Source organism: Anoplopoma fimbria, chromosome 18, assembly GCF_027596085.1.
Source record: "Anoplopoma fimbria isolate UVic2021 breed Golden Eagle Sablefish chromosome 18, Afim_UVic_2022, whole genome shotgun sequence".
Taxonomy (NCBI): Eukaryota; Metazoa; Chordata; class Actinopteri; order Perciformes; family Anoplopomatidae; genus Anoplopoma; species Anoplopoma fimbria.
The window spans coordinates 18,306,577-18,324,776 of record NC_072466.1 but is presented as its reverse complement, the minus strand read 5'-3'; the positions used below and the strand labels follow the sequence as shown (position 1 = coordinate 18,324,776).

Genomic DNA, 18,200 nt, shown 5'->3' with positions numbered 1-18,200 from the left:
CAAATATATATTTATACAATTTTGTATGAACTGTTATTTATACAATAAATAACAAACACATGAGGAAGAGGAGAGCTTTAATGAACGCATGAAAATCAGAACCTCATTGAGGATTTTCATGTTAATTGGGTTTATAGGGTGACATCCCAAACAGGAATTTCCATTTAAAATTAATTATTGAGTCCACATGGATAAATCACAAAAATACATTATTAACAGCTGATCTAGCAGAGTTAAAAGCATTCATCCGAACATGTAAGACCATGAAAAGCGTCATATTCAATCTGTTCCCCCAACATCCTTTTCTCTAAACTTTGAAATGTTCAGTCCTCAGTGACAGACGCCTTCTTCTGGGACAGAATCAGATCCTTGATCTCTGGCGTCAGGGCCATGAGCTGCGTGCGGACGCTGCAGACCTCCTCGTCCTGCTCCTCTGCCTTATCGGCCGCTCCCTCGGCCTCCTCCTTCTTCCTGCTTTGACTCTGGCTCACCAGCTGCTTCACCACCAGGGTCTGGTAGGCAGACAGCAGCTGCTGCTGCTCCTGCAACAACACATGGACGCACGCAAACATTGCAGTGTAACCCACCAAACAAACCATTTATTGCACTGACACTGAAGCAGATGGCGATTACAGACAGCTGCCCAGTCTGAAAACCATCCTGATATTCTGAGGCAGTGTGTAGCCAACATTTGCTGACGCATTTAGACCAAACTGAAGCGCACATAAACATGCCTATTATGACTGAGCTAAAGCTGCACTATTGTAGGTTTTCATGGAAATACAAAACCTGTCCATACAGACCTGTCTATCACAAACTAGGTACTGCATTATCCATATTTTAATGATGTAGGTTTTACCTTATTCGCCGAAATTGGTTTCATGTTTTTGCTTCTGTCACTTATTCGCTATGAAATGTGAGGACGTATTGAAATGGTGCATAAAAAAGTCAAAAATGCCAATAATACCTTTGCTAGTGGCTGCCTGAGATATTGATCTATACCACTAAATGCTTTGACTTTTAACAAAATAAAATAAAAAATGAGAAAGATGCCACCAAAAGTACTAACCTCCTGTTATTATTATTATATTGATGCAGACTCTATTGCCCACAAAACCATTAAGGTATTTCAGAGGAAGTTTATCAGGTGTCACATTGAATTAAAATATCATCCTGCCACAGACGCCTGGGGAGACTTCAATCCAGTCAGCAATAGATTACATAGAGTGACTCCTTCAAAATTAGGAGGTGTTGTAGAGGAATAATATTCTCCCTCAGGGAGATAGAAAGATAATGAGCGATCGAGGTATTCGCATTATATACGTCTTGTGTATGAAATGTCTGTATCCTCACTTTTTGAAATAAGGATAATCTGGTAATGGTGCTGCCGCTCACTCCTTCCTCACCTTGCTGTCCTCAGCCAAACGAGCACTGATCTTTAATCACAAAGGTAGTCTTGAACTACCAAGTAGAATGGTAATATCAATTCACCTCCCACACAAACCATCCCCTCACACAAAGTGGATCCGTCCCACACACACACCACACCACACCACAACACACCACACACACACGCACGCACACGCACACATCTACTACTGCAGCAGTTTTAATCATTGCATGGATTGATTTGTTTGCAGCACGTACGGCAAATATATGTGGCAGGAACCGCGCAGCACAGATCCACATTGCCGAGTCAGTGAGCGTCAAGACATACCGTGGATATTCGTCCGGTGAGGGTCCCGATGATCTGGGGCACGCAGCGTCCAGGGGCGTGCAGCATGCAGTGGGTGCTGGCCTGGAACAGCAGCACGCTGGTCAGGTGGAGGACCAGGGCCGGATCCTCCGCCTCCTTCAGCTGCTCGGTGAGAGCCTGACGGTGCAGGAACAGTGCCTGTCTGGATGACACGTGTTCACATAAGTCAAAACTACAAAACTTAAAAAAGGAAGTATTTCTGGATTTGAACTTAATATACGTTAATCAACTACTAAAAGTATGAGGAAAAACTTCCATTATGAAAACTTTAAAGCACTGTACTTACCTCTCCTTTTTCTTGTCTCCCTTCTTCAGCATGAACCCACACACCTCTGCGCAAATCTCTATATTGGTCAGAAAGTCTTCAACAGTCTGTGAAGGACAAAGAGTGAAGACGTTTCCATCACTGTATTTGAGCTGATGATGTAACGGACAGGAAACATACTCACTTTGCCGTTCAGACAGTTATGCAGCTTCATGAGAGGTCCTTTGGTCTCCTCTGACAGCTTGCCCAAAATCTTCACTCTGACCTGAGGCAACACATCAGAGACGTTCACGATTAAGTCCAAGCTCTAATAAGTCCCACAGTGCATTTCAAACAATGGCACACACACACACACACACACACACACACACACACACACACACACACACACACACACACACACACACACACACACACACACACACACACACACACACACACACACACACACACACACACACACACACCACACACCACACACCACACACTCCTAATTAGCTCCAACTTGATTTAAATGTGATCTGGGCTGCTGCTGTTATTTAAGGCTACCGAGAGGAGATGCAGAAAACAGAGCAGGAAACTTTTCCCCGACCTCGTTGGTGATGGTGCCGGGATTCTCCATGGACATCATCAGGTCGGCGGCCAGGAAGTTGACTAGGATGTTGGTGACGTCGGTACACAGGGTCTTCAGGATGTGCTTGGCAATGTTGACCTGGGTTTCATCTGCATGATTGAAGAATTCCCATTAAGTCAACTTTGAATCCTCCCCTTTACTTGCTACCAAAGTAACAATGGCTGTGCTGCCGAATCAGATGCTTCCAATAAATTCGATTTTTGCGGTTGAAAGCAATTTGCTGCTCGTACAAAATTTACAACGGATGGCAATGTTCTTCGCATTTTTAACAGAAACAAACTTTAAATAATGACAATAATTCCAGCGCTTCAGGGCACTAATAAACTGGAAACTGAGTGTGGGTGACTTCAGACAATTCTTTGGTCAAATTAAAACTATGATTTTTTTTTAACCAGATATATGAGACACTGGAAAAGATTGTTTCACACTCAACCATTTTTGATTTCCACTTTAGTGATGAGAGCAGGATTTACCGGAGAAGAACTTGTTCCCTTTCTCGAAGAGTCGGATGTTGTTGTACAGGCTGGTGATCTCCTCCTGCAGATCCTTCATGCTCTGCTTCTTGTTGGCCCTCGACGGAGCGCTGGTGGAGGACATGAACACTGTCCGCAGCACCTCCTGGTAGGATTTAGCTAGAGGCCTGGAGAGATGTTCACAGTGAGAGAGGACTGACTTATTGTTCTCAAGTGTTGGCAGAAAAAAAGCTAACTTTGGACAGAGAGCTATGTATTACCTTAATAAATGCTCTGCCAGCTCGGATAGGATTTCTTCGGGGCAGTCGCTCACTCTCTCCTCTAAAACTGCTACGATCTCCTCCTGGGCCATAAAGGGGGCTGCAGACTGTTTATTGCGATCTTGGCAAAAGGTAAAACACAAGCTAATTAGTCTCACAGGGATTCTACAGTTACCTTTGTCTTCCATTAAAAAAAAATAAAACCAGCTTAACAACTCAGGGGAGAGATTTCTAGCCAACCGGCCTTTACGCTCTTGTTACAGTAAAATGCGTCACTGAACAGGCTTAATGTGCATATAGAGACATAACGTCCTTGTGAAGATGAAACGGCTTCGTGGCCGGGACTGTACTTTGCTGCGACGGTCCGGTTTCCTCGTCGCTGTCCTCGTCTTTCCTCCCTTTCTTCTTGGTTTTACGGATCCGGATCTCTCTGGCGTTGCCTCCGCCACCTGATTTCACGCTGCCACTGCCCTCTGGAAGACAAACAGTTAACAGATGAGATATAAACCAAGCACAAATGCCCTCCTGCACCATATCAAATATCACATATGCATGTGAGAGTTAGCGCCCTCCTGCTGTGTTTGGTTGGTGTACTGCTAAAGCTGAGTACAGACTACAAGGCTTTTATGAAATCTCAATTACTGTGCTGTTCACACCGACTGGACTGTTACGACTGATCTCAGACAACGTGCCCCGATCACAATTTCATGCAGCAATCGAAGACTGCATTAAATAGTCGCGATAGTTTAATGAAAGCAGCCAGAAGGTCATTGTTGAGTGTTAGAATGGATTGTGCTCATTTCAGATGTGAAGAATTCTCCCTCAAACACATGACATGCATGTACCAAACTAAACAGCAGGCGTAAAAAAAGAAGAGTTGTTCCGATAGCAATACCAGTATTGGAAATGCCTCCAATACAGCCTGAAATACTGGATCGGGTATCCACAAGTACACTCCAATATTACATATCATCATATAAATGATCAGGTAATTTATGCTACAGACGAAGAACAACAACAACAACAACAACAACAACAACAACAACTCGTTTCAATCGCTTCCCAATCTGTACATACTGCTTGATTGGTACAGCTCTCAACAGAGATGAGAAAGGAGCAAGATTGCTCACTCGTTAGCTAGCTATGAAAAATGTGGACGGAAGTACCTAACGAGTGAGCTCTCTCGATGCTCTCTCACCTCTGCTGAGATCAGGCAGTTGCTAGTAGAGAGTGTAACGTTAGCCAGAGCTAGCAAAATGTCAGTAATTTTCAACGTTTTACAATTTAAATTGAGTTCACACAAGCCACTAGGAAGGTTATGGTGGATAAATGTTTAATTACATCGTCCGAAATTCTTAAAATGACAAATCTTCTTTGGCCTTTGCTAATAGAACCTATAAATATGTAAATGTCTCTTATTTCTATTGGACAAGATGCCTTCTACTGCACTGAAAAGTCAGTACAAGTGCATTGGTGGCTTCAAGTTTCCATGTATTAGTTAGTTAGTATTAGTAGCATACTGGACAAAGATAGGCTCCTATTAAGATGTCACAAAATGGTTTTGTATGTTAAAGTGAGATTTAAAGTGAGAAGAGAGACAGATCCCCTTTTAGTCGATGGATTTGAGTACAGCCTTTTGAGTCCAAGCTAAATAGTGAAGCTCAAACATCATTTTTCCTGGTGAGAAAATTTACCCTCCGCTAAGCCCCGCCCCCTGCTGCTACTCCGTCAAGCTGTCAGAGCTAACATGGAGCCCACTAACTGCACTTCATTAATAAATATGATAAAATTTTGGAAAAAACAAAAAGCTATTTCAGAGAGAATCTGACAGAAAGGTTAACAATATGCGTTTGAAGGATATAACCAACAAACTGATTAGGCAGTGAAAACAGGATAAAAAACAGGATAAAAAAATGATAAAAAAATGATAAAAGGTAGAAGCTAAAGTACAGATCACAGTGTAAAGGTGAACCACCATATTACCAGTGCTTGTTTTTGCCACTCACAGGCTCCAATTGTTATTGATTTTAAGTGTCTGATTACAAGGAAAAGGACCTTAAGGCGATAGACGTTTTTAAAATCCTTTTGTCAAACCAGGTACAGCAGCTGTATTGCTCTCGCCAAAAACGTCAGACTCCATTGACAAAGAGAGACTGATTGACTTTATCCTATCAGAGAATATTCAATTTCTCTAAATCTATGAGTTTTTTCTCGTAAATCTACCATTTAAAACTTCTCCTAGCAGATGTATGACTTTATAATCATAATAATAGTAATGACAATAACTCTTTCTTTGCAGTGCTAGTTTGTATGTGTGTGTCTGCTGCCTGCTTCCCCCACCAATAACCAGTTTTCTGTGCCTTCGAGGTGCCCCAACAAATAGCACATCCCGTTTTTGCTACACGACAATCAAACATCTTTGAACCATCTTAAGGGTCTGTGACGGGTCACAACAAGGTGCTGGGATGTCGATGAACGCTGGAAATAAGAGGACCCAAATTTAATCAGATACAACAAATTTGTCTGGGAACAGGCTAATTGTGTCAAAAGCATTGAAGTCTGCACTTGATTACACAGTTTTTCTGTCCGTGTGTGTGTGTGTGTGTGTGGTTGGTCTCAGAGTTAGGTGGGAAGAACCAACCTGTAGCCTTCTTTCTGCGCTCAGTGTCTCTCTTTTCCTTTTTAGAAGTTGCTGAGTTCTCAGTCAGCATGGATGCTTGCTTCAGATCATCTTCAGTTATCAGGAACACTGGATTGTTCTTGACTTCCTGAGAGACACATAAAAAAAAAATATATATATATACATTATATAAAAAACCTTCGAAGTGTTTTCTCTTTCTAAGTGTATTATACGTTATATATGTACCTCCTGATGGGGACTAAAGGGAGCATTTTGCCCTTTGGCAACATTAGTTACCATAGTGTGACTGACTCGTACACCAATCAGCTTGTTGTGCTAACATCAAAACCTGTTGATAACAGCGTACGGCTAAAGGTTTTCTGGACGAAACTGGCACTTGTGAAGTTCTGCATTACCCGTTAAATCTTTTTTGTGTGTGGTTGCGGTAAAAATAAAACAGACTATGACAGAACAACCCTTTTGTAGAAATACGTCTTTAGATGTGTTTCTGCCACCCATTCTACATCGTACTTTTTTTACAGAGATGTGTGACAAAGGGTGGCTGTACCTTCTGAGCTTTCTGCTGCATGGCATCATCGAACAAAGAAAGACAGTTGCTGATGAACTTCTCACTGACGACGACCGTTTCTCCCAGCACTCTGGCAGAGGACTGGACATTAGTGTTTCTCATCGCCTGGTTGATCAACATCCCGATGTCCTCCATTGACAGGCAGCTGGGCAAAATCGGCTAAAAAGAGTGAGAGCGGGAATGAAAACCAGACGTAACTAATATTTTACCATGAAATAGTGACTCGGGTAAAGACAGAGCGGGGTGAGCACCTGTATATCAGTCCATGTGGAGGAGTTGACGGCTTCCTCGACGGAGGCCTCCACCTGGTCCACCAGAGCCTGACCCACACAGGCTGCTCTGAGGAACAGCAGCTTGTTGGACTTGAAGCGCTTCCTGATGTAGCTGGTGGGGTCAGGAATCCCCAGTCTGACCAAGGCGTCAAACTCTGCAGCAGATAGGCATCAGCAGTTTCATTTAGACTACAATACATACATGTACCACTGCCCAATAAATATCCAATCAGAGGCTACCATCAATCCTATAGACAACCTGTACTGTAAACCAGAGGCTTCTGAAATCATCCAACTAGCCTTAGGCAGGCAAAAAGAAGAAATGGTTAGCAATATGACTCACAATGAATAAAGCAAGTTTTGTTAGCTTTGCTAATATCATTGAAATTGTTTATTGGTCCACATTGGATTATAGTCTTTTGAAGTTGATACTGCTCCAACACCATTTCAGGCATCTGGGTGAAATTCAGGTAACTCATAAACGGTCAAATTAGATCCTCTATCGCTCTCCTTGCTTTGGTTTCTACGGTTGCCATGGCCACACAGCAAAATGTCAAGGCAAATTAAAAAAAGTTCTACCAGCATCGGCAGCACTGCCCATTAAGACATTCAAGATTGCTGCATTTAAGTAATCATTAAAAAAACAGGTAGCTCAAATCAAGCAATCCGATTGGTTCATAGCTGTGATATAATGACAAACCACAGCTATGAGGTCTTATTCTTTTGCACTTTCGCAGTTTACAGAGTGTGAGCACAGCCTGCGAAAACAACCCCAACATGATTGTATTTGCAGGTTAGTTGGTCTGCTGAGGCTAAGGCTTGACTTTAATAATAATAATAATAATTTCAAACCCATACCTAGATATCCGTTTTGCTGGAGGAAAGAGTCCACCCAGGAGTTCTGTGTTTTGGCGTAAATATCAGGGATGTACACAGCTTTGTCCTGCCGACCTCCAACCACGCTACCCTTCAGGCGTCCAGTATTCACCAGCTCCTCCAGGACAGCTGGTAACAACAAAACCCACCGCATCATCAAACACCAAGCCACATCATACCCAGTAAAATAAATAACCAAATCATCTGTCTCTCCTTACAGTACAGGAGATGTTCCTGAAATCCAAATGCTCCAATCATGCTGCTGACAGGTGTTGGCCTAGAGGATAAAGATAAACAGGAGGGCATTGAGTGTAACATACAAAGCAACACAATTAAGAAGAGCTTCATGCAAAAACATTTTCATAATCTTATCCTACATTTATCTTTTTTATTTATCAACTTTGCTCATACGAGTGTAAAAACAGGTCAGATTCACTAAACTCTCTTAACTATGTAAACTTTTTGTAAATCGCTCATTTGAGTAATTGTATGTTCGTGAGATCGGGTAAAAAGCAGAATTGTCACCCCGAAATCGCTTTATAATGCTGCGTTTCCAGTCAACTTGAACTCCAGTTTTTCAAATTTCCAACCTTCCAAACTACAATGGAACGCCACTCAAAGTTGAAGTTCCTGCTAAGCTCGGGTGGTAAATTTTCTTAAAAGGAATATTTAATTTAATTGTCAGTTTCTCTCATATGCTTCCACAGTGAACTGCGAATCAAAAGACTGAGATAATAAAAAAGAAAGCAGTCTTCAAGAATTTAAGGTGACATGCAGTGAGTTACTCATATGCAAATGATAATTTTGTAGGTGAAATATAACTTCAAATCACAAATTGCCACACATCAAGTTTGTATGTGTGGTTGTTGCATGAGGCCCAATATGTGAAATATCCCAGCAAAGATTACCTTGTAATAGCGCTGAACAGCCCTCGTATCCTGGCTTTGTGACGAGCAACAAAAGCTGGAGTAAATATGACCCCCCTGTTGTACTGGTCCATTTCTCCTTGGATGAGTTTCCCAAGACGCTTTGACAGCTCCTGAGATTTATTACAAAACATGCATGCTTTCATTTAAGTCAAGCAAGCAACAACATATAAAAGCTGAGGTCATTTATGCTGAGGTTATTAATCAATCATCTGAATAACAACAGTGCATAATTTATTGCCTAATTTCTCTGGGAATGTCTGACATGATGAACGCATGCCAGCTGCGGTGTGACTCACCTCGGATAAGAAATCTCCCGGGAGGTCGTAGCTCTTACACAGTTCTGCGATGCTGATCAAACCAGCCTCCTGCAGCTTGTCATTCACATCTTCAGCCAATCGGTTCAGGTACGTGCTACAGAAAACACAAGACAATCGTCATACTTAGAAAGTTTGACTATATTTCTCAGCATTTGCTTTTCCATTTGTTTTTTGCCTTTTTAAATCAGATCTTTGTTTCACATTTCAGTTTAGATTTAACAGGTTAGTTTGTTCTGTGCGGCACTGTTGTTAATTTTATTTCTTATACATTTTGTATTTTCACTAATGTTATTTTTATTTTATTTTTTTACTGTATTTTACTTACTCTTATTGCTATTCTATTTTGCACTGGTATATTACTACTTATACACTTTATACTTGGTACTCTATTGTTCATATAAGTTAACATTTTTAGTCTATTGTTTTCTTATTCATCTGTTGAAATCTTTGAGCAATCTCTGGCACAAGAATTTCCTTCCAGATCCATAAAGTTTAATCTTATTATTCCAAAAAAAAGAACGTCTTTAATTAAGCATCTTCTTTAAAAAGGATTCCTCTACTGATTTTCAAGTTCACGTTTAATTTCTATCCATGAAACAGACAAGATGTATTTTCAGTGTCATCATAAAGATTGTTTTGCGCAGCTGTGACTCGGCCAAAAAAGATGCACAGACTGACTCGCATTTCCTTGGGCTTCGGCACTAGTGTCATAAAGTGTCACTTAATACTCACTCATCAATAAGTTGTCCAAGTACAAGTTGAACCCCTTTATCTGATTTGGCCATGTCACTTGCTCTATTTTCAACATGGACCCAATCCACATTGATAATCTGAAAGGAGGAAGGTCAAAACATCATTCTTATTTCTTTACTCTGTGTCGTAGCTTTCTATGGGTCTATGATACACATACACATTGGGTAACACACAGGGCTCAAAGTAATACTTCAACTTGCTAATACACACCTGCTGGAGGTCCACGATGTTGATTCGCCCTGTGAGATAGAATAACAGTTTGCATTCACCATTATCATGCCCAATTCTCAACTGACAATGAATTAGCTCTACTTATTAAATATTAATTAGTATGACAACAGAGAGTACAGAAAGTTATTAATTCCCATAGAACGTATATGAATGTTACATATAGTTTTTAAGCCATGTGACAGGTCTTTCTTATCGTTTCTGTAACATGTGTTTCATGCTGTTAGACTGACCTCCATGGACGTAGAGCTCATCCCGGATCTCCCTGCTGATTTGTGCAGGAGTGATGTACTCCTTTCCGTCAAGCGTGTGCACCACATCCAGCTTCTTGTCCTGGACCAGCTTTGTAATAATTTCAATGCAATTCCTCTCCGATAGCCTGAATAAAAAGGTTAACGTTACTAAAATGTCACTAGTGACGTTTCCCCTGATTCATTATGCACGTATGTGTTTTTGTCTTGATGTTGCTAACGACTGCCGTACAAAGAAAAGAGACAATTCACAACTAGCTTAGGAGCGTTACTTCTAAATTAAAGTTTAAAGCTAGCTAACATTAGCTATGCTGCTAACAGCTGCGTGTAGCGTTTGCGCTTACCTTTGCACCGTGTCTGCAAACTGTGCTCTCTGAAAATCAGCAGCAAGCCTTCGGATTTCTTCCCAGTCAGCCGCCATTGTTAAACGTTTGTGTGTTTGCAAAAACAGTCAGATGTCAGTGCTTTTCTTAACTATCCACTATCAAGAAGGAAATGTCCAACAAGACAGCTCCCTGGTTTAGCCACACGTCAACATATACAGTGACGTACAACCGAGAGCCACAAGGACCAAATTTCCTCCACCCAACTAAAGCGCGCTGAGCCAAAGATGTTCTCTAATGCTGCTATGGCTCCAATATGATGCCCTTTAAATGATGCGGTCTTTCAGAGAAACACAGGATAGGGAAGGTAGAATGGAGCTGGAGCAGTTCAGCTATTTCTAATTTCATCAGTGATTTACTTTGGGACAAATGCAGAGTACAAAATGCTATATTTTTTTATGTCAACATTTCAGAACAGAGCTTACAGACATTGCATCTCTATTACATTTAGAGGGCAAAGGAAATAATCAAAGCAGAAGGAACCTATCAATAAAAAATAAATAAATGAAGTGAAAATTTGAAGAAATGAAATAGAATATATATGCACACACTTAAAAGGAAACAGAGGCACTATACATTTACTGTTTACATAACCATCCAAAGGCTTTCATTTTATATTTATAGACTTTCAAATCATTTGAAGATTTTTATGATTTCAATTTTTGACCAGCTTTTGTTTGCGATCAAAACATGAAAACATTTGGAAATCCCCTTCTTAAACTGCATGCCTGCCTTTTCCTCGCAGTGAAACATGATATCAAAGCTATAGGAACTCAAGCTGCAGTGCAAGCCTGTAAACGCTAGGGAGCAGTAGACTACAAGCCATTAAATTTCTTCCAGGGCGCTTAACAGATGGTGCTGTGTTGTATGAAGCACTCCATCATGCCGACAAAGACCTGGTAGGAGTGAAATACTGTAATTATATGTCATATGCATTTTCACTGCAGGCTTATATGTAATTAATTGCATGTTAATTTTTCAAAAAGCACAATCTAGATGAGGAAACTGTCCTTCTGTGTCTGGCGAAAGTGACTCATAGCCATGAACACTTTAATAACTTCTTGAAATGCCCTCCTCATAACCAGCCCCCATATATAGTGTGTATATAGTGTTGCCTGATACTGTATGACATACAAACTTTCTATGAGAGTCAAGAAGAAAGGAAATCAGGAGCCTCGGGCAAATTTCACAATGAGGAGAAAAGTTGTAAGTGGATTTGTTCAAACTTTAGGATATATTATATGATTCTCTGCCTTCAAGCTCAGATTTAAATGACCAGTCAAGGTAAAGGAATATTATGAGATTAAAGTAAGTATAGAAGGGGGTTTTGGCTGGTTTCAGCAGAGTGTGTGGGTGGGATTTGCCGCTTTTCTGGAAGTTGAGAAAACGGAGCAGGGGAATGTCCCAGTCCGACCCGTTTGAATATTAGATAATTTGTAAAAATGCAAAAATGGTGGGCAGTTGCAAAATTACCCTCTGTTAGGGCCTTTTAATGGAATTTCCCAAATAACTTAGAGTGTGCTGGACCCACTGTAGGCAGCTAATAATTGATCATTCCATTAAGATGCCTCAGAGCAGCCAACATGCATAAACCTGGTTGGGTCGCGGTGTAACACGGGACACACCTAACTCAGGGAAGATGAATGTTTTCAGTTAATCATCTTGATGTTTGTGGCTGTGTGGAAGTATGCATCTGTGAATCAGTTGCCACAGCTTTATGTCAGCACAGTTGGGGTGAATATGGAAGAGTTCTATATTAATATTAATGTAAAAATGAAATCTACCACCACAGGAAAATATGCACTTTTGTATACTGCTGCAGTTCTCTGGGATCTCTGAAGCAGCTGAGAGTGAAATGTTTTTAAACCCCTTTAGGACCAAAATGGAAATAAACGTTTATTAGTTTTATTATGTTTAATGCTCTGCAATTTTTACACTACGGTGGGGTGATTGTTGTGTGTTTACCTTTATTTTTGGCTAACAAATCTTTTAAGGAGTTTGTGAACAATTTTAAAATGAACTTTGCTTAGGTTATTAACTAATTAGTGTATTTTAATTAGCATAATGGTGTTATTTTTAACTGTTATTGTGTTTGTGTTTTGTAAATGTTTTCCTGTTGTTATGTGTGTTTGTATAAAGGCCCATCCAGGGAGGGGCATTGCAAACTAGTTTAAGCTCTGACGCATGTGACATAAGTTCCTGCTATGTACTAAGAGATAAGAGATAAGATAATCCTTTATTAGTCCCGCAGCGGGGAAATTTGCAATTTTACTTCCATGTGTCTGAATAGAAATATACACCAATTTCAACAATTGTGAAAAGGTGCAGAGCAATTTAAATTAATCAGCAAATAATTAATTAAAATAATTGTAAATCAACCTAGTTATCTGTTTAGAACAGTTGTAGTTAAGGTGTAAAGTAGACATGCAAAATGTAAACATCTTTTATATTTTGTTAATGTCTAAAAAGTAACAGTTCATATGCAGAGAAATAGCCACTGATTGTTATATCATTATACAGTATTTACAGATATTAGCGTTATTATATAAAAGCCTTATCATTAGATTATAACGGATGCATTCGTGTTTCAGCTTTTTAATATATCAATGCATCTGCAGCTGATCAAATGCTGCATTTGTAAAATCTTAGTATCTTCAGCTGTCAAATAAATTAAGTGGACTGAAAGTACAATAACCAACATGAAATGGAAATACTTGAGTAAAGTACAGTTCATCAAAATCGTACTTGATTAAATGTAGATTCAAAATCAGATTTTATACCCGTCTTGTCTGACCTAAAGTGCTGCCATTTTGCCATTCATCCTTTACAGCCAGGACAACTATGGAAATATATTTTGAGCTTTATTACATTTGTATCCACGTTAATTTTATTGCATCTCAGGATACAATTAGACACAATTATTGCATTTTGCACACAAGTACAATTAAAGTCGCTGTAGAAATACATCATATCCTACATGTTTGTTTTTATCTCTATGATTCTCTGATTTAGTTTAAAAAACCTACAGATTTCTGAATTCAGTATTTGCGCAAATATGTGGAACTAATTAACAATATGACTTTCGCTCTCTTTCCTTCATCCTACCATGTGAACTTTACATTTCTCCCCGTCATGCTGGTTTTGCAGCAGTGTAACCAGAGTGCTCCTTTAAACAGATTGGAGTCGGATTGGATTTATGCACACACCCAGCAACCAGATGCTCCATGGTTGATGTTGCTGTGTGATGGCGCGGGAATCCCGAATGATGTCATTCACAGAGCTGTAATGCTTTATGAGCATGCTCCATCTCTGACACAGACTGTTTATACATCCTATGTGATAGTGTGCAGAAACATCTTTAACAACCTGTTTATATCACAGGCCTGTCTGCAATTCAGCTCTCTTTGACCCTCTATTCAATCTTAGTCTAAAGTAGCTTTATAACAAGCTAATTGAGATCTCAAAAGCTTTGATATTAAGAATTAAATTTAAAAAAGTGTATTTGATTAGTCGTCTTCTTCCTAAAAGTTCCTCAGTCTAATTTCTAACTTCAAAGCTTCCCTGATAAAAATGTAGGTCATATTTCCTTAGTGAATAAGTACTGCAGGACTGCTTCTTTGAATTATAATCAAGTTGTACGTAAGTAAACACAATTGTCTCAGCAGCGGCAAATACGTCTCTCCTGCGACTTCAAACAGCTGAACTTAAGATACTGTTGATTGTGTGGGATATTTGCTTTGAAGATGTCGCTGAACAGCAAGCAAGATGCTTGTTAATAATGATCCGTTTTGTTTTATTAAATGCATTGGAAATGTATTACATTCAGTAGGTTTACACACACAAGAAAAACCAGGCTACACTGAAAATTCACACAGTATGCCAACCTGGATACTGTACAATTCGTGTATACATGCAGCAGGTTGGCTTTGGCCAGTCTTTTTATATACATGGTGTATATAGCTGCACTAATCAAACATGTAATATTAATTTACTAAATGTGTAAAGTGAAAAAAGTTGCTTGTAGTGATGAACGCACAGATAATTAGACTATCATCTGGCTTGCAGTACTCTTCAGCTCTAATTTGGATTTTTTAAGCATCTTTTCAGCCCTTTGTTTGCCAACTACAGCTAAACTGCATTGTCAATTAAATCGAGAGGGATTCTCCTGCGTTACACACATGGTCTATTTTGTAATTGAAACAAAACCCAACAAATCTACTAGGTTTAGTAATTTACATTGTTTGGCTAAAATAGGCATGTTTGTTAGGTTATTAAAGTTACGGACCTAAATCAAAATAAGTCAAGGTTGACTTTCGGTTTCACACAGAACACAAACCTCCCGGACATCCTCCCTGCACAAGCTTCTGCAGACTATGATTGAAAAGGTATTTGTGATACGTCAAAAAAAAACATAGCATTTAGCAAGAGACAGACATTTTTTTGTCAGGAGTTGGATGAGACCAAAACAGAGCTAAAAAGAGATTGAATATTCGATTTACTGTCATGCGTCCAGAATCTCACCTCCAAATGAATGCTAATGTTGCCCTGTGTCTGTTGGATAGGGAACTGTTTGCTAACATGGGCACCACAACAAGGTTATAAATTGATAATATGTCAATGTTTACAGCTAGTTGCTATTCTCGACTGACCCCCCCAAAAAAGAAATCACAGTACTGCACAAAGTTGACACTAACACATTAATTATGATTTATTACAATAGTCATTGATTTTATTTGTACTACAGTAATAAGGCCTACAATAAGCTTAAATGTAACCAGGAAGTCAAGCTGTAAGCTAAGGTGGATGTTCACAATGTAAAGCTTTGGTAAACATCCTTTGTTTTTTTTTCCAAATACTTGTAATGCACAACTTGTCTGATCATCAGACTGCTCAGGTTTCTAAACATTGTTAAATAATGAATTAAAAAAAAACCAAGTAGTAATAAACCACAGTTTGCCTTTGAGTGCAGGTAAACACACAGATTTTCATGGCGTGTTGTTGTTTATTTGACTTCTGAAAGTTCAGCCAACCAAAATCTGACTCAATCTCGCCCCCATCATTTTGGGCTTAAAATAGAGCAGGGCTAGCATGAGGCCTGATACTGACACCAGGCAGCTCCAGGTGGATTCTGCCTTCCCAATGGTGTTGACATCTCAGCTCTCATCTCTCTCTCTGATTCCTCGAGGTGGAGGTGGGTGGTGCTAGCTCCCTGACAGTGATTATAGCGGATGGTGGTGGTGGCTACATGTAGGTGGAACTGATTCATTCAGGCCAAGTCTATTGCGGAACAGTTGCATTAATTTCTGTCCAAAACATGCAGAGACAAACAAGTAGAAAACACAATTTTGTGTTAAAAGTATATTTTCATGAAAGACTGAGCTCTTTCCCATTTTAAATTTAGGTCCTTTCATATTCCCACTTTAAAAGACAGCAGTGCTAATGTTTGCTGCCACACGGTTAAGAGCTCCAGTTAGGTCAGGGTTTAAAAAAAACAAAATTCAGAGTGCCTTTAGCCCTCGGCTAATTTCCCTGATTGCAATATAAAAAGGTGGTCCGAGGTCACAGCATATACAAACAGAGCTCTTTTGGAGGAGACATTTTACTGTATACTTTAGCTAATTTAACAGTATTTCAATCCGTGTAGCATATCTGCCGAATCAGACAGAGCGGCGGCGGTAGCTGGCAAGAGAAGCAGCAAGTGGGAGAGAGGCAGACACTCTGAGAGAGGGGAACAGAGAGAATGCGTCAGCTGTCCAAGGGGTTACACAATGACCACCAATCCACACACACTGGCTTCCAATGATTTCACTAAACTTTCTCTTTCTGTTTGGGAACACTCTGTGACCTCATAGCACCAAACACAAGTGCTTCTTAAAAGATAATTTCATTGAAACGATTACAAATACCGCATCGTTGGAAATTGCCATATAAAGAAACAGCTTTCAGTCATCTCAATAACGAGCTACTGATGTCATATCCACTGAAAATTGCAACATATAACAAGTTTTGGGGTCAGGATAACATTTCATGTTGGAATTTCATTTCTTGCTATCCTCAATTCCCAACGTTGTACAAGTATGTTATTTCATCTGTAGCTATCCAGATTTGAGAACATTCTTTCTTTCCTCCTGTCACCATTTTTTGGTAAATTATCACAGGAAAGGGGATTAAAGGAAACCTGTTGGAAGGAAAATAGCGTAAAAGGACAACAGGCAAAGGAAAGAAGGGAAAGGAAAGGAAGGACAAAGGAAAGGAAGAAAAATTAAGGAAAGTCAAGATATGGATAGTAAAAGAAAGACAAGGACATTCAAAGGCAAGGCAATTGAAGGAAAATAAAAGTATGGAAAGAGAAAGAAAAGAAGGAAAGGTGGAAAAGAAAAGGTAAGGAAAGGTGCTCTGATGTGATTCACCAGTTCAGTCCTAGTTCATGAGAGGATGAGTCCATCATTCTCCCTTGGCAAGGTCTATGTCCCGTGTCCTTGGGCTCCAGATTGCTTGGATATGTCATACTGGGCAAGAGACAAATTCCATCAGCAGATGTCATGGTACTGTTGTGGGTAAGGGACCTTGAACGATGGGTACATATTATTCTGTGGCACTCACAGCCCGTCTAGAAGGTGAGACATTTGCTAGAAGAAACAGCAAACTGATTGCCCCGAAACAATCTACTGCAAAGCAACAGTGAATAACTACCCAAACAACAAGGGTTATGCCCTATACTGAACCCCAGCTTAGAATATTACATCAAATCCAATAACAATGCAAGTTATGACACATTCTCCTCTTTTAGTTTGGGTGCAAAATGATTGTTAAGAGGAAGCAACAGAGATACTAAAAATAACAGTTTATATACACCTGCTGTGCTCCCAGATTGCTTATTACCATGACATCAGTTGAGCTGTTAATGAGTGTGTCCAAGGATCGCAGGTGTTGTACTTGCTACTACATGAGGTGTTTGGATTAAATACTGACTGAATGACTGTCTGGAAGAGGATACATATGATACAGCCCATGATCATTGTCTTGGAATCAATTAAGGTTTTTCTGCATATTCTCCCAATTTCATGTCCTCAGCGATAAAAGATGGACGACATGACAGCTCCCCAAAAGTGAAGCCAAAACATCGTGATTGCCTTCAGGTGGCTGGCTGCAGTTTAGGTCATAAAACACCGCCACATGGGCTAAACAAAAAAAAATCAAAGTACCTAAAAATAATGTAGAGCACTTACCGTTGCGGCAAAGGTTCAACTCCAACCCACGGCCCTTTGCAGCATGTTGTCCCCTCTCTCCCCCTTTCCTATCTAACATAATCCTATCCAACAAAGGCAATTAACCTGATTGACAGCCACTGTGAGGGAAGTAGTCGCAGAGCCAAAGGCTCAGAAAATGTACGTAGAATCAGAACATTGAGAGGAGATCTACTTTAAATTTCAACTTTTAATAACCATGACTGTTTGTTTTTAACATAGACTGCATATATCGATCATATATCGTTAATACAGTCACTTACCATGTGGCTAGCTAGCTTAGCACCATTTCAACTGATTAGAAAGGTTAGCTAGCGCTGTCGGACCATCGCCTGTGTCCATATAAA

General features: G+C 39.9%; 1 protein-coding gene across 1 annotated transcript; it reads right to left on the bottom strand.

Annotated features, from left to right (window-relative positions):
• On the bottom strand, window positions 1-10,827 carry ufl1 (UFM1-specific ligase 1). Its single transcript, XM_054618431.1, has 19 exons — window positions 10,568-10,827; window positions 10,206-10,351; window positions 9,955-9,983; window positions 9,724-9,821; window positions 8,971-9,085; window positions 8,654-8,784; window positions 7,964-8,022; window positions 7,728-7,874; window positions 6,849-7,024; window positions 6,577-6,756; window positions 6,030-6,156; window positions 3,739-3,861; window positions 3,389-3,509; window positions 3,129-3,295; window positions 2,614-2,744; window positions 2,206-2,286; window positions 2,043-2,128; window positions 1,718-1,898; window positions 1-542 (listed from the first exon to the last, which is right to left on the bottom strand). Exons 1-19 carry the CDS (start codon window positions 10,642-10,644, stop codon window positions 324-326), a joined length of 2,394 nt encoding a protein of 797 aa, XP_054474406.1. The 5' UTR covers window positions 10,645-10,827; the 3' UTR covers window positions 1-323.
• Between the last annotated feature and the right edge of the window lie 7,373 nt (window positions 10,828-18,200).

Excerpts from the sequence above, each read along its gene's own strand:
- ufl1 (XM_054618431.1), bottom strand. The coding sequence starts at position 10,644 with ATGGCGGCTGACTGGGAAGAAATCCGAAGGCTTGCTGCTGATTTTCAG. Across the intron at positions 2,129-2,205 it reads ATAACTGTCTGAACGGCAAA|ACTGTTGAAGACTTTCTGAC; the intron begins GTGAGTATGTTT and ends TGTCCTTCACAG. Across the intron at positions 1,899-2,042 it reads GGAGACAAGAAAAAGGAGAG|ACAGGCACTGTTCCTGCACC; the intron begins GTAAGTACAGTG and ends CGTGTCATCCAG.